The sequence below is a fragment of the Triturus cristatus genome, chromosome 6 (genome assembly GCF_964204655.1).
Source record: "Triturus cristatus chromosome 6, aTriCri1.1, whole genome shotgun sequence".
NCBI lineage: Eukaryota > Metazoa > Chordata > Amphibia > Caudata > Salamandridae > Triturus > Triturus cristatus.
The window spans coordinates 428,265,322-428,293,027 of NC_140589.1; the positions used below are offsets into that span (position 1 = coordinate 428,265,322).

The 27,706-nt window shown below is 44.3% G+C and overlaps 1 protein-coding gene across 1 annotated transcript in view; it reads left to right on the top strand.

The window, feature by feature from the left end:
* FBXO9 (F-box protein 9) overlaps nucleotides 1-27,706 on the top strand; it is a 518,999-nt gene that overhangs the window by 378,117 nt on the left and 113,176 nt on the right. Inside the window, exon 12 of the mRNA XM_085610843.1 lies at nucleotides 15,019-15,170. Coding sequence (XP_085466969.1) covers nucleotides 15,019-15,170 — 152 coding nt within the window. The remainder of the gene's footprint in view (nucleotides 1-15,018; nucleotides 15,171-27,706) is intronic.

Here is a 27,706-nt window from a genome sequence, read left to right on the forward strand (position 1 = left end):
GCACGTGTTTTTTTCCCCCCCTTCGCGGGGTTGAAGTGTAGCGTTGTTTGTTTTGTGTCCGTCTTGCCCATAGCGGCAGCAGTCGATAGGGCCAGTACCCACAGGGAGTGAGTTGGGCGATGCACGTTATTAGCGCCGGAGCCCGGGTAAGTCTTCAGATCGCACACTCTCCACTCCGCGTCACTCTCCCACGACAGCCCTCTGGGACCAGTCGCTGCAGCCCATCAGGGGATCGCCACCGAGTGATCTGTTCTGACCCACAGCTGGTAGGGGTCGCAGCTTCTCCCGCGCCTCCCCAGTCCCCTCACAGTCAGCCACACACCTGTCAGTTCAGCTGCAGGGGCAGGAAAGCGCTCCCTCCGGGCAGGGTTGTGGTGTCTCACCCCGGCAAGGAGACAGACCTCGAGAGCGTCCAGTTCGGGGCACATCTCCAGGATCCGGCGCACACACTGCTCCGCACCAGCAGATGTAGGGGGGATCGCCGTCCGCCGCCGCAGTCACAATCCGGATAGACAAGGGGCCACCCGAGGGGCAACACAGCGCAGGCCGCAGTCCACCAGCAGCACCAGAGTCACGCGGAGCCAGCGCGACCGCGACACCCAATGGCCGCACCGGCTCTAACTCCAGACTCACTCCCAGCAGCCCGTCAAGGTCGGTCCCGCTGCCCACGAGGCTCCGCCCCGCTCAGCACCAGCACCGGACTGTCCGGTAATGTCGTCCCGCTCACCAGTGCGCACAAGACCGCATCGGCATCGGCATACGGCACCAGGTCAACGGCCCAGCAGGCTCCGAGGATCCCCGGCCCGTAGTGACGCCAGTACCCGCCACGTCGCTCCGCCCCTATCAACGGGTCTGTCGCCGCGGGTCTGCAGGAGCCGATTTCTCCGCCTCCCGGCCGCCGTTTCTCCCGAAACCAGCACAGGGTGGGCTCAGGGGGTCCCCACACTCGCCAAAGTGGTCATCGCTGCATTTGCTGGCCTGTAGGATGGAATTGCTGGATCGTTATTTGCCTGGCCGGCTGGAGCCTCACAGAAGTGCGGCCATGTCAGTCCAGCGCCACCTAGCGCCCCCCACAAGCATTGTTAGCTAGATATGACAGGGCACACTATGACAAACTAGAGGAGCTGCTACAACATCTCCCTGACCCATATAAACAACAGGCAACTGATCTTATCCAAGAAGGAAAGTTCATCACTAATGCCTCGATAAAGTGTGCTCTAGATGCAGCTGACACAGCCTCTAGAACAGTCAATACAAGCGTAATGTTAAGAAGACATGCCTGGCTTCGCATATCAGGTTTTAAACCTGAGGTGCAAACCACTATTCTCAATCAACCCCTTAACCAAGATTTCCTGTTCGGGCCTGAAACAGATGTCCTACTAGACAAAATGAAAAAGGACACTGACACCTCTAAATCTATGGGTGCACTGCAGTCTTACCAATTCAAACGTTCCTTTCGTAGATCCTCCTATAGAGGTACAGGGAGAGGGAATAACACACAAACCTCTCAACCTTTCCAAACTACCTCTCAAAACACATTTCAAAAAGGCAGAGGAGGATATAGAGGAAACAATTCTAAAGTCAGAGGTAGAGGTAACAACAACAACCGTACCTCCACCACTCCTAAACAGTGACCTCCTACACCTGCCTCCAGACCACTTAACACCAGTCGGAGGCAGATTATCACAGTTCCTACCTGTCTGGGAATCCATCACAACTGACAGGTGGGTGAAGCAAATTATCCATTCTGGTTACTGTCTGGAACTTACATCTACCCCACCCAACATAGCACCCAAACACAGACCAATGTCAGAGGAACATACCATACTATTGCAACAAGAGGTCTTAGCAATGCTACAAAAGCACGCTATAGAACCAGTTCCTCTGCAGCAACAAGGAAAGGGAGTTTACTCCCTCTATTTCCTAATCCCCAAAAAGACGGCTCCCTCAGGCCCATTCTAGACCTTCGTCCCCTCAATCACTATATACACTCCGATCATTTTCACATGATCACACTCCAACAAGTACTACCACTACTACAGCAAGGCTATTTTCTCGCCACGCTCGATCTCAAAGACTCATACTTTCATATACCCATTTATCCCGCACACAGGAAATACCTCAGATTCGTAGTGCAGGGACAGCACTACCAATTCAAAGTCCTACCCTTCGGGGTAACAACAGCACTTAGTGCTGTTGTTACCCCGAAGGGTAGGACTTTGAATATTCACAAAATGCTTAGCAGTAGTGGCAGCACATCTACGGAGACAACATATTCATGTGTTTCCATATCTAGACGATTGGCTGATAAAGGCCAAATCACATCACCAATGTCTGCAGCACACTGTGACCACAATCCATCTATTACACAATCTGGGATTTTCCCTCAACTACCCAAAATCCCATCTACAACCCTCCCATATACAGCAGTATCTGGGAGCAACAATAGACTCCACAGTAGCAAAGGCTTACCCAGCTCCAGCCAGGATACAGAACATTCAAGCATTGATCCGAAAATTCCAACCTCAGACTCTCTTGACAGCAAGAGTGTTTATGCAACTCATAGGCATGATGGCATCTTGCATATTCATAGTCCCACATGCTCGGCTACAAATGCGTCCCATACAAGAATGCTTAGCAACACAATGGAACCAGGCTCACGGGAAACTAAAGGACCTAGTGTTGGTAGACAGTCGTACCCATCGCTCTCTGCAGTGGTGGAACACACAAAACCTTTCAAAAGGACGACTGTTCCAAGAGCCAGTTCCACAGGTAGTGTTGACAACAGACGCATCACTCACAGGGTGGGGAGCCCATCTACTTCAACATACAGTGCACGGTCTATGGACACCGCACCAAAAGATACACCACATAAACTACCTAGAATTACTGGCAATATTTCAGGCACCGAAGGCTTTTCAAAAACACATAGCCAACGAGACTGTCCTAGTCCGGACGGACAATATGACAGCAATGTTCTACATACAGAAACAGGGGGGGGACACACTCTCTGCAGCTTTCACGCCTAGCGCAAAGCATATGGAGATGGGCCATTCCACAAAACATCCATCTTCTAGCAGAACATCTCCCAGGAGTAAACAACCAGATTGCAGACCTATTGAGCAGACACAGTCAACAGATCCACGAATGGGAACTTCACCCAGAAGTCCTACTCCCGTTCTTTCAAGCATGGGGACACCCAGACCTAGATCTGTTCGCCACAAAAGAAAACGCAAAATGCCCATCCTTCGCCGCCAGGTTTCCACACCCGCAGTCGAAGGGCAATGCAATATGGATGAACTGGTCAGGCAGATTTGCATACGCTTTTCCGCCAACCCCACTCATTCCATTAGTGGTACGCAAACTAAAGCAACAAACACTTACGATGATCCTGGTTGCTCCCACATGGGCACGACAACCATGGTACACAACACTCCTAGAACTCTCAGTCGTCCCTCATCAACAACTACACCACTCTCCAAAACAACTCACAGAGAACCATGGAGAGATACAACACCCAGACCCCAATCAAATGAACCTAGCAATCTGGCTCCTGAAGTCTTAGAGTTCGGATACCTTAACCTGCCTCCTGATTGTATGAATATCATCAAAGAGGCAAGACGTCCCACTACCAGAGCCTGTTACGCAAACAAATGGAAAATATTTGTTATTTACTGCCAAAATAATCAAATCAATCCTCTAGACGCTTCTGTCCAAAACATAATTTATCTGCTACACTTACAAAGATGTAATCTAGCATATTCATCTAAAAGATTACACATAGCTGCTATTGCAGCATACCTTCAAAACAGACAAGACGTGTCTCTCTTCCGCATACCACCTATTAAGGCGTTTATGGAAGGGCTCAAAAGAGTAATCCCTCCAAGAGCTCCACCTTCTCCAGTCTGGAATCTTAACATTGTACTTACAAGACTTATGGGCCCACCTTTTGAGCCTCTACATTCTTGCGAATTACAGTTCCTAACATGGAAGGTGGCATTTGTAATAGCAATCCCTTCACTCAGAAGAGTAAGTGAATTGCAGGCACTGACAATTCAAGAACCTTTCATGCAAATACACCAAAATAAGGTAGTTCTCAGGACAAACCCTAAATTCCTACCAAAGGTCATAACTAGTTTTCACATTAACCAATCAATTGAGTTACCTGTCTTTTTTCAAAAACCACAGTCAGTAGCTGAAAGGACACTCCACACACTGGATGTCAGAAGGGCCCTACTCTACTACATAGACAGAACTAAACCATTTCGAAAGACAAAACAGTTGTTTGTCTTTCTGTAAACCTCATAAGGGTAACCCTATCTCAAAGGCAGGGATAGCCAGATGGATAGTTAAGTGCATACAAATATGTTATCAAAAAGCTAAACGCACATTAACTATTCCCCCAAGAGCACATTCCACGCGCAAAATGGGGGCATCCATGGCTTTTCTAGGGAATATCCCCTTAGAACACATTTGTAAGGCAGCTACATGTTCTACCATACATACCTTCACTAAACACTATTGTGTTGATGTGCAAGCCAAACAACAAGCTTCTGTAGGTCAGGCTGTCCTTAAAACACTTTTCCAAACTACTGCAACTGCCACCGGTAACCACCACTAGAGGAGGAACTGCTATACAGTCTATGCAATAATGTGTCTGCAGCAGCTCATATGCCTCGAACGGTAAATGCTACTTACCAGTATGCATCTGTTCTTGGCATGTAGAGCTGCTGCAGTCACATGCCCACCCTCCTCCCTGGTGCCGGGCACAGTTGCAGTACTATCTTATTTAGATACATTTACATGGACACCTTTCTTTCTATTACTATCCTCCATCTTTGCCACAATGGCGAGAAAACAATCTGACGATGGAGGAGCTGTCCATGCGCACTGTAGTCCAGGGGAGGAGTCACCTATCTCGTGAGATCTCGAAGACTCTTCCAAGACAACAACGTGCAACATCCAGACCCAACACTAGGCGGCGATCTAATGCAATAATGTGACTGCAGCAGTTCTACTTGCCAAGAACAGATGCATACTGGTAAGTAGCATTTACCTTTTTCCTTTGGATAATAATTAGTAAACACAATCCCAACCACTATGTTCTGTTTTAAATCCAGAGTTTGTATTTCTCCAGACTAAGGAGTCTTAACATATAATGTCTACCAGTATGGATGACATTTGACTCCTACATGTTGTAGTCCTCATTGTCTTAAGCAGGGCCACTGTAATTATAGGTCCGGGGAGGGCTAAATTATGCAGTAAGGTTGAGTAAATTATGCAGGAAAAAAAGACAAATTATGTGGAGTTATGTCGGCACATTTTGTAATAGTATTACCTAATTGTTGTCATTTTTGAAAACGTGGTAATACTGTCTGTGCATAGGTTGCACCTCATTAGTACCAGTTAGGCATCCAAATATAGCAATAATTAACAGAAAGGTGACCAGTCACCTTTTGCAAAGGTCCTTTCACTGCATGGAAACGTGTTGCTGTATTTTGAGTAACTTTTGAATCATTTGAGCTAAAGTCTGCAGAATATGCAGCAAATGATGGATTTTGTGGAAAATGCAGCAGATCTATAATTATGCGAAAATCGCAGCAGACGGACAGTTGAATAATTCCAGTGGCCCTGGTCTCAAGTAAAATTTCCTATACATTGGCTTACACACTTAAACAAGCCATTATCTCTTTATAATATATGTGTGATCTAACGAACTCCAACACCCTACTTTACCCTACATTATTGGAATGAGCAGCAGTGTAGAAGAAATTAACCATACCTGAGAGCGGGTTTATGTAGAAATAAGGGGCGCCATTGATGGGTGGTACTGATTGAATCCTTGGTGCAGGAGGTCTTTGGGAGGGGGACACAAGAAATATTCTCACACCATCTGGCACCAGCACTACAGCCAGCCCTGCCAAGGACTTAGCTATCATTCTAGCAGTCTGTGTAGTGCCCCAGGCCCTGAGGTAAATGCACTTCAGCAGCTGGCAAGAAGGCATAGTCTATGAATATAGGGATTTAATTTTATTGTATTCAGTGTTTCTATAAAGTTTTTCTTTCAACATTTACAGTTAATGGGAAAACCAAGAGCACAATTAGAAGTGCCTACCTAACATGACTGATGAGCTCTAATCCCAGCCTTCCAGTGCCACACTGTAACCTTCCATACAAATGCTCCAGGCTGGAATCTTGGATGGATTACTCCCTCATTCTTTGAAAAATTTCATTTTCTTAACAAACAGTGATTTTCTGCCTGTATGTATTTACCTGTCCTTTCAGTTGGTCAACCCTAGCCTAAAAGCAGCGTAGCACTGTAGAAGATCCAGGACAAAATTGTATTCTGGACACCTGTGCCAAATCTTTGAGGGATATATTATAGCCTTCTAGCCCGCCGTAGCGGGCTATACCAGCTGTTAAAGACCCGCTGCAGCGTTAAAGGCCCGAGCCGAAGGCGAGGGACTTTAACAAAGCAGAGGGACTTTAAAAGCCGGTATAGCCCTGCTACAAAGAGCTATAAGGCCATGAGAACATTCTGCAACTAGAGGGCAGAATGTTCTAACAAAACAAAGCCTTCAGGGAGCGCGAGGGGATTGAAATCCCCTCAGGCTCCCTGAAGTCTTTGTTCACAGCCAGAGCTGTGAACAAAGACACATTGGAATGTTGGTGCTCCGGGTTTATACCAGCCATTATAAGCCCGGAGCACTCCATTGTTTTCAATGGAGCTCCCAACATTCCAATGTTCTAATTATTAATATTTTACACAGCACAGTACGTGAAGTTGTTGTGCTGCACTGCATGAAAGGGAAAGAGAAGGTTAGCACTATATTTTCAAAGATATGGTAAATTAGGTTTGAAAGGTCTGACATGCACTGACGAGCTTGCAGAAAGGGACTTGGAGATGTGGACTGATATGGTGGACTGCTTAGGTGATATTGACGTAGCGGTAGAGAGCTCGGTCCCAGGGTCACTGGAGTTCGCAGTTATGACCCCGAGCCCATAATCTCCTCCCCCACCCCCATTTATTTCATAAGTGTCACAAGCTACTGGATGTAGTTCACTGAAATATCTTCATCTGCTGCCAGACATGGTCCCTGATTACTTTTAGGCGGGTCTGAGATAAGAATGTGTTGCTATGGTCGGATTTGAGAGAGAGAAATATGAGTTTGTGTACTTTATGAACAATTATTCAAAGAATGACCTCTAAGCAACCCTTTCCTAAGCTTGTGTCCTTTGACGCAGGCACAGGTGATGCGCGAGGATCGAGCGAGCTACCGAGGATTGAGTCGTGGAGCCGCGGTTGTAACAGCTTATCGCCGCTCACCACTGCTCATCGTATTCATCGCCTAAATTCACTGAATTCTCGCCGAAGGCACTCACACACAAGGACCCGTTTTCTGGGAGTAACCGGGATCATCAAGGGGTAGCAGAGGTCGCCATCACTACCGCCGTTGTTGTTGCCCTCCCAGCCCAAGCCCAGCCCGGATCCCTGACACCGCCAGGTTGCCGAGTGACACTGCATTCGGTGCGGTAAGTGCGGTTGGCGCTCATTCACCACCAAAATTGCAGAGCACCAAATAAAACTCCCTGGAGTCTTCATAAGTGAATTGAGTGGGTCCTAGGAGGGATCAAGGAGGGAGTGGTTCGGCGGTGCAGTGCCACGAGCAGTAACCTGAGCCAATTCAAAGGAGGAAGCTGCACCCGTACGAGGATTGAGGAGTGAGGGGCAGAGAGTAGAGGCCTGTGGAAAAACTGTGGGGTTCGGCTGTGGCTGCATCAGCCAGGTCTGCAGTTAGCAGTACAGTGCGGCTGCTGCAAGATTAATAGCCTTGTGTAGCTTCATTCAGCACTAACTAATAGTATCATAGCCGGCATCTGTAGCCACTCAGACTACCTTTGATTTTTGATAGCCGTTGGTGCTCATCGTGTCTAAACCCCCTTTAACCTTTGACTTTTGGCTGCCGGTTGTACTTATTGCATCTAATCCCCAACCCCCACCAACGTCGTATAGGGTGCATCAGAGCTGCACCTTTTGAGAGTGTGTTTGTGGAGGGGGGGCAGTGGTTCGCTAAGGGTTTCCAGATCACAGTCTCGCTGGCACACATTGTACTTATAGGAAGTTTATTTGCCACTTAGAAGATCTCCTGAGTGCATAGCCCACATAAGAGGCTTGGTGAGGCTTGGTGGGGCTCAGTGAGTGACATTCAATTGGGTTGAGCCCCACCAACCAAAGTTCATAAGATCTGGAAAAATTCAACAGACGTTGCTGAACAAATCAAAGAAGAGAGTCTCAATAAAAGACTCAAACTCTAAGACATTCTTCAAAGACGGCAAAGCAGAAAGCGGAAAGCGGACACTCACCTGGACACAGAATCAACGGGGCGGCCACGCTGTAAGTCTCCCCTGCCGCCGAACGACATCACCGGCCGCAGCTGGGGGAGACTACAGCTCCCAGGATACCTAGCGGCATCAGGTCACTTCCGCCCACCAGCGCGCTTAAAAAGCAGAGGCTCCCTCCGCGTCGCGGGACGCGTGCGGGCGGCGCCGGCCAAAGGAGGCTGGGCTGGGCCACGGACTCTGGACCTGTTGAACAAATCGATGTGCTGTAGTGAGTTGCTAATATTTGATTGTAGAGTAATCTACCTGTGTTTATACATGCTGGTCATTAGTTATTCGCTGTGCTCTGTGATCCATAGGCAAGCGAGATCATGGCCAAATCTAAAATCGATAAAACTGCATCTGGCCTAGGTTCCATGGATAACTGCCTGGTGAAAAAGGTGAATCAAATTAATAATGAGCGCAGGGCTTCACTAGGTAAAGGCGACTATCCAGCCACACATGAGGAGGTGTATTTCCCTTTGCCGGCCCAGCCTGCATCTGATACTTTGGGGGCGGGTGCTGGGGGAACTTTTTCGGCAGCAGTACAAGCGCACGCTGTTTTAAATGATGCTGCACCTGATACAAGCCTTGATTCAGTCGTAGAAGAGATACCAACTTCCCCCAGGCCAGTGCGCCTATGTAGAAAGGCACAAACCAAACGCAGGGGGAAGATCAGCAAAAAAAGAGCAGATAAAAGTCACCCTGCCCCAAATAGCACTGGGGCTACTACAGTTTGCCAGGAATGTTTAAATATGGCAGGCACAAAGTTTAACTTAATGGAGCAGTTTGATCTGCTAACTCGCACCATAGAAGCTAAGATAGAGGCTAAATTCTTAGAGCTGATGAAACCCCTTATTTCTAAACTAGATACGGTGGCATCAGAAGTGGAGAGACTGGGTGGCCTTCTAGTAACATACCAGGCTTTAGTGGGAGAAGGACCTAAGATGGTGGATAAGCGTTTGGACGCTGAGGGACAGGGTTCAGGTAAAATAAATTCTCAGCAATTTACTCAACCAATACCTGTATTTGAATTAGCCCCTCTAGCGTCTACCTCTGTACCCACCCAGCAAAAAAAGGCCATAGTAGCCTCTGAGGGCCCGTCAGCTTTCATGCATGTTAAGAAAAATTGCCACGCTAATCTTCCCCCAGACTGCGCACCTTATGTGGCTGTTCTTATAAATGTTCCTCCCATTGAGCGCCTTTCTCAACAGCCAACTGAGGAATCCCATGATACTTTGAAAAATAGAACTGTATCATGGTTGAACAAAAATTGTGGGTTTCCAGTTATATTTGCTGACCAAATACTGTCAACCAGGAGGGTGAGCTGGATTGGTACATCCAGGAAATCAATAGCTGGTGACTGTATCATAGTCAATTTTAAGCATCCTCAGCATGTTGCCACAGTTTTGAGAGCAGCTTCCTTAATCCACAATGCGAACGGCATAAGTGTACGTCCCCTTGGTTATTTTTATACCCATTTGATTAAAGCCCCGCCGTTTTCTGGGTTTTTTCGACCCCCTACTCCTATTCAGTCATCGTTTACTAACGGCGCATACTTGTTCAAATAGTAGTCAAAATAATGTTATTTCGTGGAACATTGCGGGGTTGGGTGCGAAGATGGAGGATAGCGATTGGATTAGGTTTATTAAGCAGTATCAAATTATTTGCTTGCAGGAGACCTGGTCCACTGATTGTAACCATTTTTTAGAAGGATTTAAGGCTTATGTCCCCGCTACAGCAACAGCGAGGGGCAGGCCTAAAGGAGGCATGGTCATATTCATCTTGGTTGCTCTATCCTGTAAAATACGCAGAATTTCAACAAGTAGTACTGGTCTCATTGGTTTAGCTTTAAAGGGTGAAAACTGTCTGGCCAGTCTGGTTAATTTTTTATAATGCTTTTAATCCTTGTTTAGCTCATAGTCAGATAGCTGCACTGAATGTTTTTGTAAGTAACTCCATGAAGGATTGTGTACATAACCTTATGATCATGGGGGATTTTAATGTTCATCCTTGCAAGCATCCTTTTTTTAATAGTATTACAGATTCAAATTGTCCCAGAATCACTGATTTTCACTTTGAACACACAAATGAGGGGGAACATTTAAATGATATGCTTAACGACCTGGACTTAATGGTGACTATGGCTATGACTGACCCCACTGTGTGTTTTGAGATACCGACCTTTAAGGGGCACGGGAGGGGTACTTTTATCGATTTCGTACTAATATCATCTTTAATGCAGTCATTTGTGGATTCCTTTACCATTGAAGCCAGTGAGTTCAGTGATCACAACCCCCTCACTATACATATGACGGGTCCGTGGCTAGCAAAGGAAGGTACGAATACCTCTTCAGGTAGGGTGAGTCTGACAGATGGAAGACGTCGCCTAAAATGGTCTCAAATCACCCCAGTCTTACTGTCCAATGAGATTAAAGCTTCAGGTGCAGATGACATCTTGGCTTGTATACAAGATGGTGCTCAGCCACATAACGTCCTCAATGCCTTTCAAAGCTTAGCGGATAAGGTCTCAAAGTTGTTGTCAGTTCCAGCAAAGAAGCTGGAGACTAGGGGACCCAAATGGTTTAACCATGACTGTTCTAAAGCCGCTAGAAATTTAAAAATAGCGCTGGTAGCTAAACCTAGGATAAAGGCAGATGTCCAGGTGTGTCGAAAGATATATAAAACTGCTATTGCTCGACATAAGGACTTTCTTAGGGAAGAGGCATGGAGCGAGTTACTTGACCCTTTAACCCTGCAATGTAGCTCTAGATTCTGGGCAGTAATGAGGAAGCCTTTTTTTGCTCAGGAGCTGGGTGATGGCCTGGAATGTCACATTTCTAAGGAGGCCTGGGAGGCACACTATGGGAAACTGTACTGTAGCTCGGTAGCTGAACCTCCCAGTCCGGTCACCTCTGTTGGGGGTGAAATAATTACCTTCAATCGTGGTGAAGTTATTAATGGAATTGTGGGGCTAACAGCCGGTAAGGCACCAGGTCCAGATGGGATCCCTCCGGACCTGTATACGTCTGAGCCTAACTTTTGGGCTCCAATACTTGAATCTGTTTTTAATGCCGCTGTGAAAGCTGGGTGTCAACAATCATGGGGTGTCTCTACAATTGTCCCGGTTTTTAAGAAAGGGGACAAAGGCAGCCCACATTGTTATAGACCTATTTCTTTAATAGACTCTACGGTCAAAATTGTAGGCAGAATCTTATTGCAGCGACTTTCTGATTGGGCAAAGGAGAATAATATTATGTCCAATTCACAGTATGGATTCTGTAGAGGTCGTTCTACAATCACCCAGTGTCTTAATCTCTTCCTAATTTTAAGTAAGTACACTGTAGCGCAGAAGGGCACCATCCACCTCGCCTTCATGGATCTGTCCTCAGCTTTCGACTGTGTTAACAGGGGAAGCTGTGGCAGTCCATGAGGGAGAAGGGGGTGGATAGTGGTGTGGTCGATTTTCTGGCTGACTTACACAACAATACCAGAGCTAATGTGAGATATTCTCAAGAATTGTGTGTATCAAATAATTTTAATATCAGTAAAGGTGTACGTCAGGGATGTATCCTGGCCCCCTTTCTTTTGAATTTTTACATTAATGAGCTAGATAGCGTGTTACAGAATGTCCAGGCCGACTATCCTAGAGTAGGCAGGCGGGGAATTCCCATTTTATTGTACGCAGATGACGCGGTTCTAATTTCAAGAGCGGAAAAGGGCCTGCAATCTCTTCTAGATGCTTTTAACTCATTTATGACAGATAGAGATCTGATGGTCAATAACTCTAAATCTTTTGTCATGCAAGTAGGGCAGCAATCAAGGAGGACTTTTACATTTAAAATGAATGAAGCAATTATTCCCTCAACGAAAACATTCTCCTATCTTGGGGTTCTCTTCGACTCTAAACTTAACTGGGCCCGCAACTTTTAAAAAAGAAAGGAGAATTCGCAAGAGTTAATGCCTCGTTATTTAACTTTGCTGCCAAAATCGGGGAAAAAACCCATTTGTGCCATGCTTAAACTGTATAACGCAAAGTCAGTGGCAACTGTAATCTATGGCAGCGAAATTTGGGGATATGTTGCTGGTGAGCAGCTGCAGATTGCTGACAATTCTTTTTTGAAGCGTCTCTTATGTGTCCCCACAGGCACATCTAACTTTGTTGTGCATGAAGAGCTAGGGGTGCAATACTTAAGTGACTTGTTTTCCTTACGTCCCCTGACCTGTTGGCTTAAATTATGGCTAAACCAGGATATACCATTAACGCAGCTGATCTTGAGGGATTTTCTGGGCCGGGACAAGATACTGTGTACTCCTTGGATCAAATATTTGAAATCGAACTTTTCTAGGTTAGGTCGACTAGAACTGTTTGAACGCCCGAACAAAATTGTACAAGGGGATCTGGAGCTCATTAAACGGGCCTTCCTTAAGGATAGGAGGTCCCGGAGGGAATGTGTGGAGCTCCAGAAACAAAGCGTGAGGAAATTTGCCATGCTGAAAACTTGTGAAACAATTGAACCGTACCTGTCTGGCTCACTGACTACCCATGAAAGTTTTTTGCTGACAAGGTTTAGGCTAAACCTCTCATCACCTGCTGATCCGACCAAAAATAGAAATTTTTTAAAAAATGGCAGCACCCTGCGGCTGCGACGGAAAGTCTCCGCAGGATATGCTGCATTTTATATTTTTATGTAAGTTTTATGACTTCCCCCGTAAGCGCTATCTGGTGACCCTTTTAAAAAAACTTGATTTTACTCTAATCAGACCGGCACTAATGTATCTACAACTTTTGCACAGTGACTGTATCCTTCAAATGAAGGAATTTTTAAAACTAACAGTTAAACTAAGAATCTGTATGGACCAGTAATGACTCTTCGCGTATTTGCACTATTTTATGCCTTTATCCCTGGTAATGTTGTATTTTGTGGCAACACGTGCAAGTATTCACTATCTGGCACTTTATCTGAAATGTGTTTATATTTGTGTTATGTATCTTGTATTGTATATGTACTTTTATAGTCTATAAAAGAACCGAAATAAAGTATTTATGATGATGGTTGTGTCCTTTGTCATGGATTTACACACCATAATGCCGGACATTAAAACATCCTTCTTGCACTTATGGCCATGTGTACTATTGCATATTAGCTCAACTATTTTCTGTGCAGTAATAACACACCACTGCAAAGTTTGAAATAGCAATTTTGCAATACATTGTATTAAAATATTTTATTCTGAACAATGTTCTGGACCAGATGTTCTCTTATGAGGGAAAGAGACTCAAGTGTCACACTCTTCATTCACTGCTCTCCAACAATCCTCATTTAAGCCTCAACCTAATTTTATGCAAATTTTTACCTAAAAAATGTACCATTTTATAAAAAAAAAAAAAGTTCATTAAGCTTGGATAATACGTTTAGATGGTAGGTTTGTGTTTGGTCAGGATTTTATTACCAGGAAACTCGCACACCTTTGAGAAGTTAAGGTAGAATGCCTTTAGCAACCCTCCCTGTAAAGTGTCATCCTTCCTAATTAATTTAAAATCTTTCTTAACCGTATTCTAACATTAATACCAATCACAATATTTTATTAAATACATTTTTTTTTTAAATCAGTTTTACTAAATTTAATATTAACTGTCAATGTTATTGAATTATCAATTAAATATAAAGTAACAAGTGACTGTATTCTCATACAAACTCACATTTTTAATTGACTAATACGTTTACTTAAAGTAATAATGACATCAATCCCAAATAAAAACAAATACATTACAAATAAATACAATTGTGTGTTTTTTGTTTTTTAAAACTCCTGATGCTTGACTTAAAATGTTATATCCTGCTGTTTTTGGCATAGTAATGTCGAAACCCAGTAAATGTAGACATACTAAAAGTCTAGTCAAAGTAACGTCGGGGAAGTAAATTATGAGTTGAAGTAAATGGTGTGTGCAGTAAATGTCTAAAACTTGTGAATGTTTTGTGAGATTGCCATTCATTTTCCACTGCTGTGAACGCATTGTTAGGTGCAGACCTGTTAGTAATTAAATCCTTCAATCAGTAGAGAATCCTCCATTTCATCAAGGGATCACCATTGTGTAGTAGTTGCTATAGAACTCTCGATAGAAGGCAATCAAAATATATTGCCATTTTTCCAGGTTGCAGATAAAGCATTTTGAAACTTTTAAACATATCCACAGATATTGGCATATTCATTTTTCACTCAGTTTCTGACTAAATCTACTTATTGGCTACCTCTAGGAAATTTATATGTTTTGATAGTTAAGGCCACTCTTAAAAACTCACATCTTCATAAAGATGGGTCATGTACCGGCTGTTTCCATTCTATATGATCGTGTTTGTTATCAATTAGGTGCCTAGGGCATCTATTAATGTATCTGATGATGGTCTTCTGATGCCTCTTAGAACTAAATACGTGGTCTATTTTTCCATCCAAGTCCTCGGGCTCAAGTTTTCCCTTCCCTAGTTTGCCTAGTTAGCTTAGTTATAATGAACAATGAAGGCTCAGAGATATTGTATCTACTGTATTTCTGGGAGTGTACCTTATAAATAGAAAAATATAAAAATTCAAACAGTATTTGTTTTTTCTATTTCATTTTGTGTAATTTTTCATTCTCAGAAACCACTGGATTACAGGTACAGATATTTTCGTCGTGCTCCTGTGCAGGAAACTGATCACAGTTTTCATGTGGGCCTTCAAATTTGCTCCAGTGGCCGCCAGAAGTTTAACAAGCTAGTCTGGATTCATCATTCTTGCCACATTGCTTACAGGTAAGCTCTCAGTAGAAACATGTCAGGCAGTATTGTTTGCAGAGCAAACCATATGGAAGAATCTCATAATTGAAAACAGTCTATGACCTTTTTGCATTCTCATTGTCACGTTAAGCACTTGGTAAAGTTCTTTTCAGTCAAGTATCAGATTAAATTTTGTGGGACCTTTATAGAGGTGTGCTAAATCTGTGTTTATTCTTGATCCAAAATTACGTAGACTTTTGGGAAAATTGTGCTAGACACTTTTTTGTCGCTATCTCGCATGCCTTGTGTAGTTGATGGCATACCTCGTATAGAAAGATTATTTGAGAAGGCAGCAGGAGGTGAAAATGTCTTAAATTTAAACAAGTCTACTGACCTACGGTAAACAGGAGTACTTACCTGTATCCTCCCCACATATAGTACTGGTGAGTGGAAACAGGCTAGGTGCGATTACATGTCTCCTCATTGACTTGTAATTAAGCTATTTTGAGATTGTCAATAGCAGTATACAAAAAAAAAATCATATACTTAGTTAAATTCACCCGAAATTGTATAAAATGCAAAAGGGTGAACATTGTGCACATTATGCTTAACACAGCAATTATATACAATTAAGCCCACGTAATGAACATTTCGCATTTCTCAACACTTTACCTGATCCATATAAATAGATCACTTTTTGTGCCATTTCGTGTCCTGTGCCCATGCTAGCTTTTAAGCATGAGCTTACTATTGGAATAATACACAATATTCTGATGTTAGGCAGTGCTGAAGTGCAGTGAAGGAGATGCACAGGTGTCGCTCCTGTCTGTGGTGGGGACTTTCAAATCCTTTTAGATCTGCTCTTTGAGACAACTTTCTAGGCTATTGTTTCGACTAGTTTTTTTTTTTTACATTTTAGGTCACGCCTAGCGGAAGCAGCGCATGCGCTGCTCTCGCTATTGCGAGTACCTATTGGAATCAATTCTGCCGTGGGCTTGCGTGCACGCGTCTGCATGGACAAACATGGCTGCTCTTGCCATTTGTCCATATGAAACAGCATGCGCGTGTCCGTAGGGACTGTGGATAACTCCATGCCATTTTGGTGTCCTAGCAACGAAAATGCTGTTTCCTGTACGGCGTGGAAGGTGTCCTAGCAACAAAAACGGTTGTTACTTATTTATTCTTAACCGGCACGTTTCTTAAAAATGCCGCTTACACTGAATTTGTATTTATTTTGTTGCAACGCGCGCCGTGTAACTTGGTGCGCATTTTTGTGTGTTTTTGTTGTTAAGAAGGCTGCTTTCAGTACGCAGCTTGCTGGGGTTTGAAGATTTTGGTAGTACGCAGCTTCTAGCAACGAAAATGGTTGTTATTTATTTATTCTTAACCGGCAGATTTCTTAAAAATGCCGCTTACACTGAGTTTGTATATATTTTGTTGAAACGCTCGCCGTGTAACTTGGCATTGGCATACTCCTCTCTACTACTCACTCTCTACCCCTCTACTACCCCTCTACTACCCCTCTACTACTCTACCCCTCTACCCCACCCCTCTAACCCACCCCTCTACTACCCCTCTCCTACCCTACTACACCTCTACCCCTTTACCCCTCTACTACCCCCCTACTACCCTATTACCCTACTACCCCTCTACCATCCCTCTACCCCACCCCTCTACTGCCCCTCTACCCTAATACTTCTCTACTACCACTCCGCTACCCTACTACCCCACTACCCTACACCGCTCTAGTACCCCACTACGCTACTACCCCTCTATTACCCATCTACCCCACTATTACCCCTCTATTACCCAACTACCCCTCTACTACCCCACTACCCTACTACCGCCCTACTACCCCACTACCCCACTACCACCCCTCTACCCCACCCCTATACTACCCCTCTATCCTACTACCCCTCTATCCTACTACCCCTCTACTACCCTACTACCCCAATACTACCCCTACTACCCTACTACCCCACTACCCTACTACCCCACTACCCTACTACCCCTCTACCCTTCTACCCCACTACCACCCTACTACCCCTCTACCCCACCCCTCTACTACCCCTCTACTACCCCACTACCCCTCTACTACCCCCTATCACCCTACTACCCCACTACCCCTATACCCCACTACCCTACTACCCCTCTCCTACCCCACCCCTCTACTACCCCTCTACCCTACTACTCCTCAACTACCCCACTACCACCCCACTACCCTACTACACCTCTACTACCCCACTACCCTACTAACCCTCTACTACCCTACTAACCCTCTACTACCCTACTAACCCTCTACTACCCTACTACCCCTCTACTACCCCACTACCCCTCTACTACACCACTACCCCTCTACTACCCCTCTACTACTCTACTACTCCTCTACTACCCCACTACTACCCCACTACTACTCCACTACCCCCTACTACCCTACGACCCCTCTACTACCCCACCCCCTACTACCCCACTACCCCTCTACTACCCCACTACCCGTCTACTACCCCACTATTCTACTAGCCCTTTACTACCCCACTACCCCACTACTTGAATTGAATTGAGATTGTATTTATAAAGCGCAGCTATCACTCCGCGAGGAGTATCTTGGCGCTAACGTCATACAGTAGTAGGAAAACAAGGTATTGACTTACTGAAAGTAATTAGATCAGGGCAAGACAAAAGTCATCCGAGATAGCAAAGATCCAGGTTTTGAGATCTTTCCTGAATGAGGGTTCAGTATTGCAGAGTTTGATCTGGGCTGGAAGCTTATTCCATGCTCTGGCACCCAAGAAGGCTAGGGTTCTTGCGCCTTTTAGTTTATATCTAAAGTTGGGCAGTTTAAGAATATTTGCCGAGGAAGATCTGAGCGGCCTAGTAGTGGTATATGGAGTAAAGCATGCCGACAAAAATTTGGGACCGACCTTCATCTTTGCCCTAAACGTAACAAGAAGTATCTTAAAAAGAATTCTTTTGGGTACCGGGAGCCAATGGAGTTTACTCAAGGCGGCGGAAGTGGAGGACCTTCTGGGGAGTTAAAGTACCAGGCGGGCTGCAGCATGTTGTACCACCTGAAACTTCTTTAAGCCTGACCTATTAACTCCAGCCAGTAGCCCATTACAATAGTCAATACGAGAGAGTATCAGGGCCACTGCTACAGACTTTCTAGCAGGCAAAGGAAGAAACCTAAAGAATTTTTTTAGGGTTTTAATTAAACCAAAACAAATTCCTGCGACCGCTTTGGTATGGGGAAGAAAGGAGAGAGAGTTATCAAATTGGACTCCTAGATTCCTGGCTACCTTCACAACCTCAGGAGGTGGAGTTGCTCCATCGGGCCCCAATTAGACGGGTGGAAAGAACGGTCCATCTGTATAGGAAGAATCTCTGTTTTGTCCGTATTACACTTCAAATGATTAGTCGACATCCATTGAAGGACCGCAGTCAGACAGACTTTAAAATTCATTTCAGCTTGCGTTGAGTCGTTCTCCAAAGAGATAATCATTTGAGTGTCATCTGCGTATGACAAAGCCTCAATCCCGAAGGAGTTAATCAGAGTAATGAGGGGTGCCATATAGACATTAAAAAATAGTAGACTTAGGGAAGATCGCTGAGGGATTCCTGCTGTAATGGGTCGTTCCGAAGAGAGGAAGGGACCTAGGGTAACAGCCTATCTCCGAGATCAGGAAGGATTTAATCCACCTCAACACCATACCTGAAATGCCGCTGCATTCGAGACGCCTCAAAAGAATGTCATGGGAGATCGTGTCGAATGCAGCTGACAAATCCAACAGAATCAAAACCCCCTTCCTGCCTCTATCTGCAATCATTTTCAGGGAATCAGAAACTTCAATAAGGGCTGACTCTGTAGAATGTTTGGGCCGGAATCCAGCTTGGCATGGGTGAAGAATATGTTGCTCTTCAAGAAACTTTGTAAGCTCCTTTAAAACAAAAGTTTCCGTGATTTTGCCCAGAATAGGGAGAAGTGAGATAGGGCTGAGATTTGAGAGCACTGCCGAATCAATATGTTGGTTTTTTTTCAATGGTTTAACCAGTGCCAACTTTCAATCAGCTGGGATAACGCCTGTACCGAGAGACGAATTGACAATCTGATTAACCATGGGATTTGCTACCTCTGACAATTTGTGAAGGACTGATGGAGGACAGGCATCCAATGGAGACCCTGATTTACATTTTTCCATGGCCATAAGAGTCATATCTAGCGATACAGGTGTAAATGTAGAAATGGAGGCTAGGCTACTCACCAAAGGAGGATCGGGGTGGAATTGCCGCCTAGAAAGTCTTTCTGAATTTTGAGGATTTTTTCCTCGAAGTGTGGTAAATATTTTGTTACCGGTACTATTTTTTATTCGGTAAAGTCTATTAAGAATAACTCAGTAAATATAAGAGGCAGAATCCGTGGTATTAGAGGTTTTAAAAGGCTTTATTCCTATACAAAGGAATACAATTCGAATTGTAGGCTTTCTATTCCATCACCACGAAAGTTCAGGAAGGAAGGGCATATATTATTGACAGATTAGCAGTTTTATAGAAAATGCATTACAGTGAGACAGATGCAAGAGGCGTAACAGCTGATAGTACAGAAAAAAGGTGCATACGTAACTAACAAAAGGCGTATACATGGGTGTAACTAAAATACGTCATTAAACATGATGTCACAAGTGGGTGGATCCATAAAAGAATCCTGCAATGTCAGCAGAAATATTTGGCAGAGATGCGCGCGCAGCCGCATGACGTGTGATTGACGTGCAACTAGAGGGTGAAGGGGACTTGACATTTAGCTCTACATGTGGAGACAGAAGTCTGGGGGTTATGTCAACCTAATCCCAAATCATATCTAATATCCTATGTTTAAAGAACTGGGTTATCCAAAAGGAAAGGTCTCTAGGATAGAATCTATTCTATACTGACTGTTAGTGCGTGTACAAGCGTCTAAGTGTCTACATGAGATGCGAGGGGGTATGAATATTCCATGGTAACGGGGCTTATGAATTACTTGCATGTGGACAGCGAGGCCTGGCCCCTTTGCACGGTAGCTGGAGGAATGTTTACCTAAACTACTAGACAGGAATGCATCGGATGAGGAGCGGAGTAGATAATCTTGAAGGTGAAATACAGTTTTTGGCAGGCAATATGCTGGATCAGGCACCGTTAGCCGCGCAGGGAGTAGGACAAAGTTCATGGATACAGATGCAGGCTCAGACTGGAGCTTTCAGAGACAGAAGGCAGGAAAAGGCTTGATGACAGAATTCAGGGCCTACTCGCCTGAATCTGTAAAATGTGGAAAGTGAACCACATAAAGTCGGTGGCCTTTCATACTTAGGAATGGAATATCTGACCCATTCATGGCGGATCTGAAAGAGGACATGTTGACGGTGGACGCACATGTATTTGCGTCTTCAAAACTGGAACTGGAGGGAACATACATGTACTTATAGCATGCACATGGAGCCGTTGGGGTCTACGATAGGGGACATAACTGATCACAAAATTCATATTTCCTCATTCCCTCCTTGTCCCCTACGGACCCTCAGGAGATATCGATCTTCATCAATCCATCGATCTGTTCATATAGCATCATTTGTTCTTCTTTCTTCTTCCGGGATCTTGAACGAAAACTTGAAGGTGGGATACACGATGTGGCACACAGACCACAAATCGCTGGCCCACATTGTAGACATAAACAGCAACTGAATAGTATGAGAAAGCCAATACCTAGGAAGGATAGAATTCTCCATCCCCAGGCTGACAACACGCCCCAGAACCAACCGGACCAAGTCCAGGTGCCTGGACTCTGGTGTATCTGGCTTATAATCTTATGAAGGCGGGTTATGGCTTTATATACTGACGGCGAATTGTCTGGTATGAAAATGCAGCAACTTGATCCGATGACCCTACAAGCTCCGCCCCTATCGGCCAGGATGACGTCAAGGACAAGACGATTTTGAAGCACAACAATCCGCATAGCAGACTGCTCTTCTGTTAAATTGCCTAAGGCGGAAATAGTCTCGTTCACTACTGCTTCAAGGGTTCTGGTTAATCTACGTATCAGCTTACTATTAGTGACTGTACCTATATAGGGAAAGAAACCTTTATTGAAATCTGTGTATTTTTCCCATGCTGTTTCAGTGTAATCGACAATTGGGAGATCTCTCTGTTGTCTATTGTGTACTAAATGAGTATTTCTATGATAATCAGGAGGAGCTAGGAAAACAGGTGGCAGAAGGAATGCTATGTAACAGGTACCATCCCAATCTAGAGGTAGACATATATATGCGGTCTGGCCACATATGAAGTAGGAATGATGGGAAGCTCTAAATGTAGACTTGCCTTGATCACTGAATTTTATTACAGTGGTGCATTTACTATGGCCCATGTGTATGGAACCATTCTTTCTTACACATAATTCCCCTTTTACTGGGAATACTGACATGGCAGGCAAGATTGGTGTAGCTTCAGATTCAACGTTCAGGATCATGAGGTTAAGTGTAAAATTACCTAATCCATATACTTCATTTTCTAGATCAGTTCCTGTTCTTTTGGGGAGTCCCTCCTTGTTAGGGTAGCAGACTTTAAGCAAAACTAGGTTCAGGTTTCCCCATACCCAGTTGTCTTGATAAACTGCGGAATTTGAATCTAGGGAATTAATCAAACTAAACCATGCTCCACAGGAGCCATTGTGTGTGAACGGATAAGGAAAGAGGGGCAAAACTCCCTTATAGTTTTGATAGGGAGGGAGTCGGCCACATATCCAACAATTTGTGGCATTGCTGGTCTGATGGGAATGATGTAACATACTAATGAATGTGTTGTTGCGCAGCGCAAATCTATAGGACAACTCATGCGGAAGTAATTCGCTAAAAGAATGTTCTGCAGTTATGTTGTAAGCACGCTTATGAATAGGGTAATACATATGCAATAGTATGCTGAAAATAATGATCAGAAGACTTAGAAAAAACAAAATTAATAATGTTACTGTGCAGTGACTACGAAGTGATTTACAATACGCATGTTTTTTCAGCTGCATCTGTTGATTTCTTTCTCTATTCCGGTCTAGAGGATACATGTCAGAGACAAATTCAACCGATTCACCTTGGAGAGGACTTAAACAATCAAATTGTCTGACTTGCTAGACCTCAATTTCAGTTTGTACAGTTCTGGTTTTGATTGCTCAACCAAGGGGAGCTTTGAGTCTGTCTGTGAGGGAATACAGGGTTGAGTATTCACACTGGATGGTAGTTCATAAAATTTCTTGATATGACTCGAGTGCAACCACCCTTTGCGACCCTCAATCTTCACGGCAGTCCTTGTAGTCAGTAGAACCAACTTAGGCGACTTCCACCTAGGATCCAGTTGGGTCTTCCGGTCGAAATTCCTGACCAAAACCAGGTCACCAGGAACCACGTCATGGGGCTTCACCTCAGTATTATCGGGAAAAGCTGCGGCTACCTGTGAACGACAAGATTGTAGTGCAGACATCAAGGAAGCCAGGTAATCTGTCAGCATATTACAGTCAACATCAGTTATTTTGCGAGGTATAGGCGTCCCCCACATATTTGGTGGTCTACCGAAGATCACCTCATACGGGGATAGCCCTGTTCGAGAATGTGCTACCATTCTCATGTAAAAGAGCGCAACTGGTAAGGCTACTATCCAATCGACTCCTTTTTCCCTACATATTTTGGACAATCTAATTTTCAGAGTTTGATTATGACGTTCCACGAGACCTGCGGCCTCGGGATGCCGGACACAGTGGAATTTCCATTGGTAGCCTAACAAAAGGGAAACGTGTTTCATTAGTTCGGATGAGAACGGCTGGCCGTTATCTGAGTAGACAACACGTGGTAAACCGTACCGTGGGAAGAATTCTCGAACTAACTGTTTGGCAGTAGTCGGGGCGGTGTAATCTGAAACCGGGTATGCTTCTGTCCAACGGGAAAGAGCACAGACAACTACGAGAACATATTTGAATCCTCGACATCGTTCCATCTGGATATAATCCATCTGGAGGACTTCAAAAGCATGGTCGGGAGGTTGAAATCCACCCTGCTCTACGGGGATGCTTTTACCTGGATTAAACTGACAACATATCATACAGGTACGAACTTTTTGTTTAGCTGCTGCTCGCAAGTGTTTGTTGAACCAAATGTGTTGAATGCTGTCTAGCATAGCTTTTTCTCCTAGGTGTGCTGGACTATGTATTGTGTTAATGATGACTTGAACCATAGAGTCGGGAAGAAACCATATAGATTTTTCCTTCGTCATCCATCCTTGATCCGTTTGGATCCCTCCTAATTCAGTCCATTTCTTTATTTCTTCCGGTGTAGCATGTGTCTGTATGTCAATTACATCAAGGGCGGGATCCTTAACTGTCATGCAATGTGTTGGTGTCAGAACTATTGTCTTTGTCATGTCAGCTGTGTGAGTCTGATTCTGAGCAGTCTGTTTAGCTGTTCTGTCAGCTAGGTCATTACCCTGGGAAATGATATCGGTAACTTTTGTATGGGCTTTGCATTTTATAATCGATATTGCAGTGGGTAGATGAATCGCGTCCAATAGGGTTTGAATGAGGGGTCCGTGCTGGATGTGGGCACCGTGAGAAGTTAAATAACCTCTCTCTCGCCACAGTACGCCGAAGTCATGGACGACTCCGAATGCATAACGTGAATCTGTGTATATATTTACTTTCTTATTTGTGGCTTGAATACAGGCTTGTGTCAGAGCGATGAGCTCTGCTGCTTGAGCTGACAAAGTGTTAATACGATTTGTTTCAATGACTTCAGTGTCTGTTGTGACTGCGTAAGCGGCCACTAACTCTCCTGTACTTGTTCTCATACATGACCCATCTACATACAATGTCAAGTCTGGATCTGACAAAGGGATATCTGTCAAGTCTTGTCTGGGTTTCGTCGTGATAGTAATGATTTCGACACAATCATGTGCCAATGGATCTGTTCCGCCCACTGGTAACAGTGTGGCAGGGTTTAATGTATTACAACGTCTGATTTCTATGTGTGGCTGAAATAATGTCAGTTCGTAACCGGTGAGTCTCGCTATAGTCAAGTGTTGTGTTTGTGTGCGATTCAAGAGAACCTCTACTGCATGTGGTACTTGTACTGTCAATTGGTGTCCTAACACTATGGCATCGCTTTGTCTGATTGCTAAAGCTGTTGCTGCCACCGATTTCAGGCATGCAGGAAGAGCCTGAGCTACTGGATCTAATGTACTAGAGAAATAAGCACATGGTTTGTGTGATCCTGCTTGTTCCTGAGTGAGTACTGACAAGGCAGTACCTTCGCGTTCTGTAACAAAGAGTGTAAACTGTTTACTGTAACATGGTGTTGCTAAGACCGGTGCTTGGCATAAAGCTTTCTTTAAGCTTTCAAAGGCGTGTGTATGTTCTTGAGTCCAAGGGAGGACAGTCGATGTGGCTGCCTCCTGTGTTGTCAACTGGATGAGTGGTTTTGCTAGAAATGCATATTGAGGGATCCACTGCCTACAGTATGAAGTGAGGCCTATAAAAGCCCGCACCTCCTTTTGTGTCTTGGGTGGTGGCATGTTAGCGATTAACTGGATGCGGTCGGGTGTAAGCTGCCTTCCCTCCTTGGACAGCGAGTGCCCAAGGTAAACAACTCGCTGGACACAGAATTGCAGCTTAGAAGGGGACACCTTGTGTCCCTTGTCAGCCAAAAATTTCAGAACCGTCAGTGACGCTGTTTCACATTCAGGTTCGCTTCGGGCGGTGATCAGCAGATCATCGACATATTGAAGCAAGGCAGTGTTAACTGGCATGTGGATACTGTCTAGTTCTCGTTTCAGTGCTTGGCTATAGATGCTAGGGCTTTCTGTAAATCCTTGAGGTGCGCGTGTGAATTTAAAACTTCGTCCATTTAAACTGAACCCGAACAAGTATTGACTTTCCGGATCGATTGGGACGCTAAAGAAGGCATTTTTGAGCTCAATTACAGTGAAGAACGTTGCTTCTGAGTCAATAGCTGTTAGTAATGAAGAGATATCTGGGACCACAGGGTATTGTGGTACAATACATTTATTTAATTCGCGCAGATCAATAACTAATCGATATACTGGTGGTGCTTTTGGATCCGTTCTTTTAAGAATCGGAATTATCGGGGAATTACATACATTGGAGTCGGTTTCGACAACCACTCCTTGTGCAATGAGCTCGTCAATGATTTGCAGCAAAGCCACAACAGCATCGGGTGGTAATTTGTATTGTCGTATTCGTGGTAGTATTACTCCTGTTTTTAGTGTGACACGATATGGTGTAATATTCATGCAACCAACATCAGTGGGGCCTTGTGCCCATAAATGTGTAGGTAAATTCTGCAGTCGGTAATCCATGTCTCTGGACACGTAGTGACCTTTGAAGTCACGTAGAAATAGTCGTACTCCTTCCGGAGAACAACATATTATAGCTCCTAGAGCTTTCAATGTTTTTATACCTAACAAGTTTTCTGGACATGATTTAGTAAGCAGTAAATCTGTAGTACGTGTCAATGGACCGATCGTGAGTGGAAGAGGTTGTGTTACATCATTTATTATAGGTTTTCCTGAGAATCCAAGGGAAATATTTTGTGAGCCTGAGAGGGGTGCCCCTGGAACTTCACTGTGTCTTATAGTTGTTCTGCTTGCCCCTGTATCAAGTAAAAACTTTCTGTCTTGCCCTAATAGTTCACTATGTACATAAGGTCCCTCTTGGTCTACAGGAACCTCAATAAGGGGTAAGCCAACTTCCCTCTCTAGGCTATGTCATGTATATCGCTGATAATCGGGATAATCTGCTTGTGCATACTGATACATCTGTTGTGTCGTTGCTTGTGTTGCAGCAATAGGCTGCGTTTGTGGTGGTGCTACGATCTGTTGTGGAGCTCCCTGTTGCGGAGCTAGTTGATGCGGAGCTAGCCTAGGTTGTGCATGCTGAGGTATTTGTTGTTGATTCTGATCCTGTCTAGGTGGACGTGGTCTCTCCTGGGTTCTACCTGTAGCAATATTATGTTTCAGGACTGGACAATCGTGTATATAATGACCTTGTTGTTTACAATAGTTGCATGTCCCTTTCGTAGGACCTGCGGAATCACCCTTATGATGACCATCGGCTGGAACTGACTGTGCAACAAGCATTTTCATTTTTGTATCTTTCATACGTCTTTGTTCGTGTTCTTGTTCTTCTCTAACTCTATTGTGATGATATTGTAACATCTGTAACATCTGTGATGGGGTATTACCTTGCCAGGTACTTTCGAATTTCAATACTCTATTCTTGACTTGTAGCAGAGAATTTTCAACTAATTTTGTCACAAACAGATGTGGATATGACTCACTACTGGCTTTTATACCACTATTTATACCAAAACATTTTTCAAATCGGGAATAGAAATCACTAGTGTCCTCATCTGGCTTTTGTTTACAGGCTGATATTGCACCCCAGTCTTCCTTTTTCGTAGTTAATAAACGTGGCAGTACCTGAACTAGTAGTCCTGCTAGTGCTGTAGTCTTTTCCCCAAGTCCTGCTCCTGCAGCTCGGGCCCTTTCTTCGTTTTCTAATGCTGTCCAATCTATCTTTTGGTCTCCCACCTCCCATTCCTTTTCTCTGAGTTTCTCGTAAACACCGGCGGGTAATAGGACTTTTAATATTTTCATAATGTCGGGGTAGGTATACTCTCCCATGAGTAACATGTCTTTTATTTCACGGTGGAAACCTGCTGGATCCTTGTCATGGCTGGGTACTACTTTCTTCATTTCTAATAATTCCAGTTTAGTTATAGGCGTGTACACACACGCGTGTAAAGTTATTACCGTCACCTCTGATTGGGTGTACTTCGCGTAACGGGTTCTGTCTATCTATGTGATACATTTTTCTTCCTATGATGGGAACTGGAACGTGTTCTGGGCATACGAAATTTAAATATTGGTTTCGGAATTCTAGAATTTCCCTAATCAAATCAGTACCTGATCCTCTCCATATATTCGTGAGTAGTTCTGTCAATATGTCAGGTAAGGGTCCTGGATCGGAGTGTTGGCTTTTATATAATATAAGGAGGTGTTGAATCATGTATATACTAGCTAAACGCTGTTCGTATGGGTCAAGATTCAGAAACGTGTGTGCAAGTACATCATCATTGTATTCGCTGGGACTGTCAGCCCATTGTACTGCTGACCTGGCTAATTCTTGTTCGTCCATGGAATCGAGCATATGGTACCCCCTTCGCTCTCGGAGTAATTTATCAGCGGCTTGGAATAAGTGTTCGGGGGACTTTGTATTTAACATAGGGTTTGGAAAATGTCTATTATATTCTGGACGTATTGGACGTATCTGATCATTAAAGCCTCTAGTATTATTATGGGGTCTTCCTCTACCTACATAAGCTATCGTTTCTACTTGTTCTGATTCTTGCTCCTCCTCCTCTTCTGATTCTACTCTGTCTGTTTCTCGTCTTTCTTTATGTATTCGTTCTACTTCCTTGCGGATCTTTCGACACATGGCGATTATACACGCCTGTCTATCATGTTTCTCTTCAGATATATTCTGACCCCAT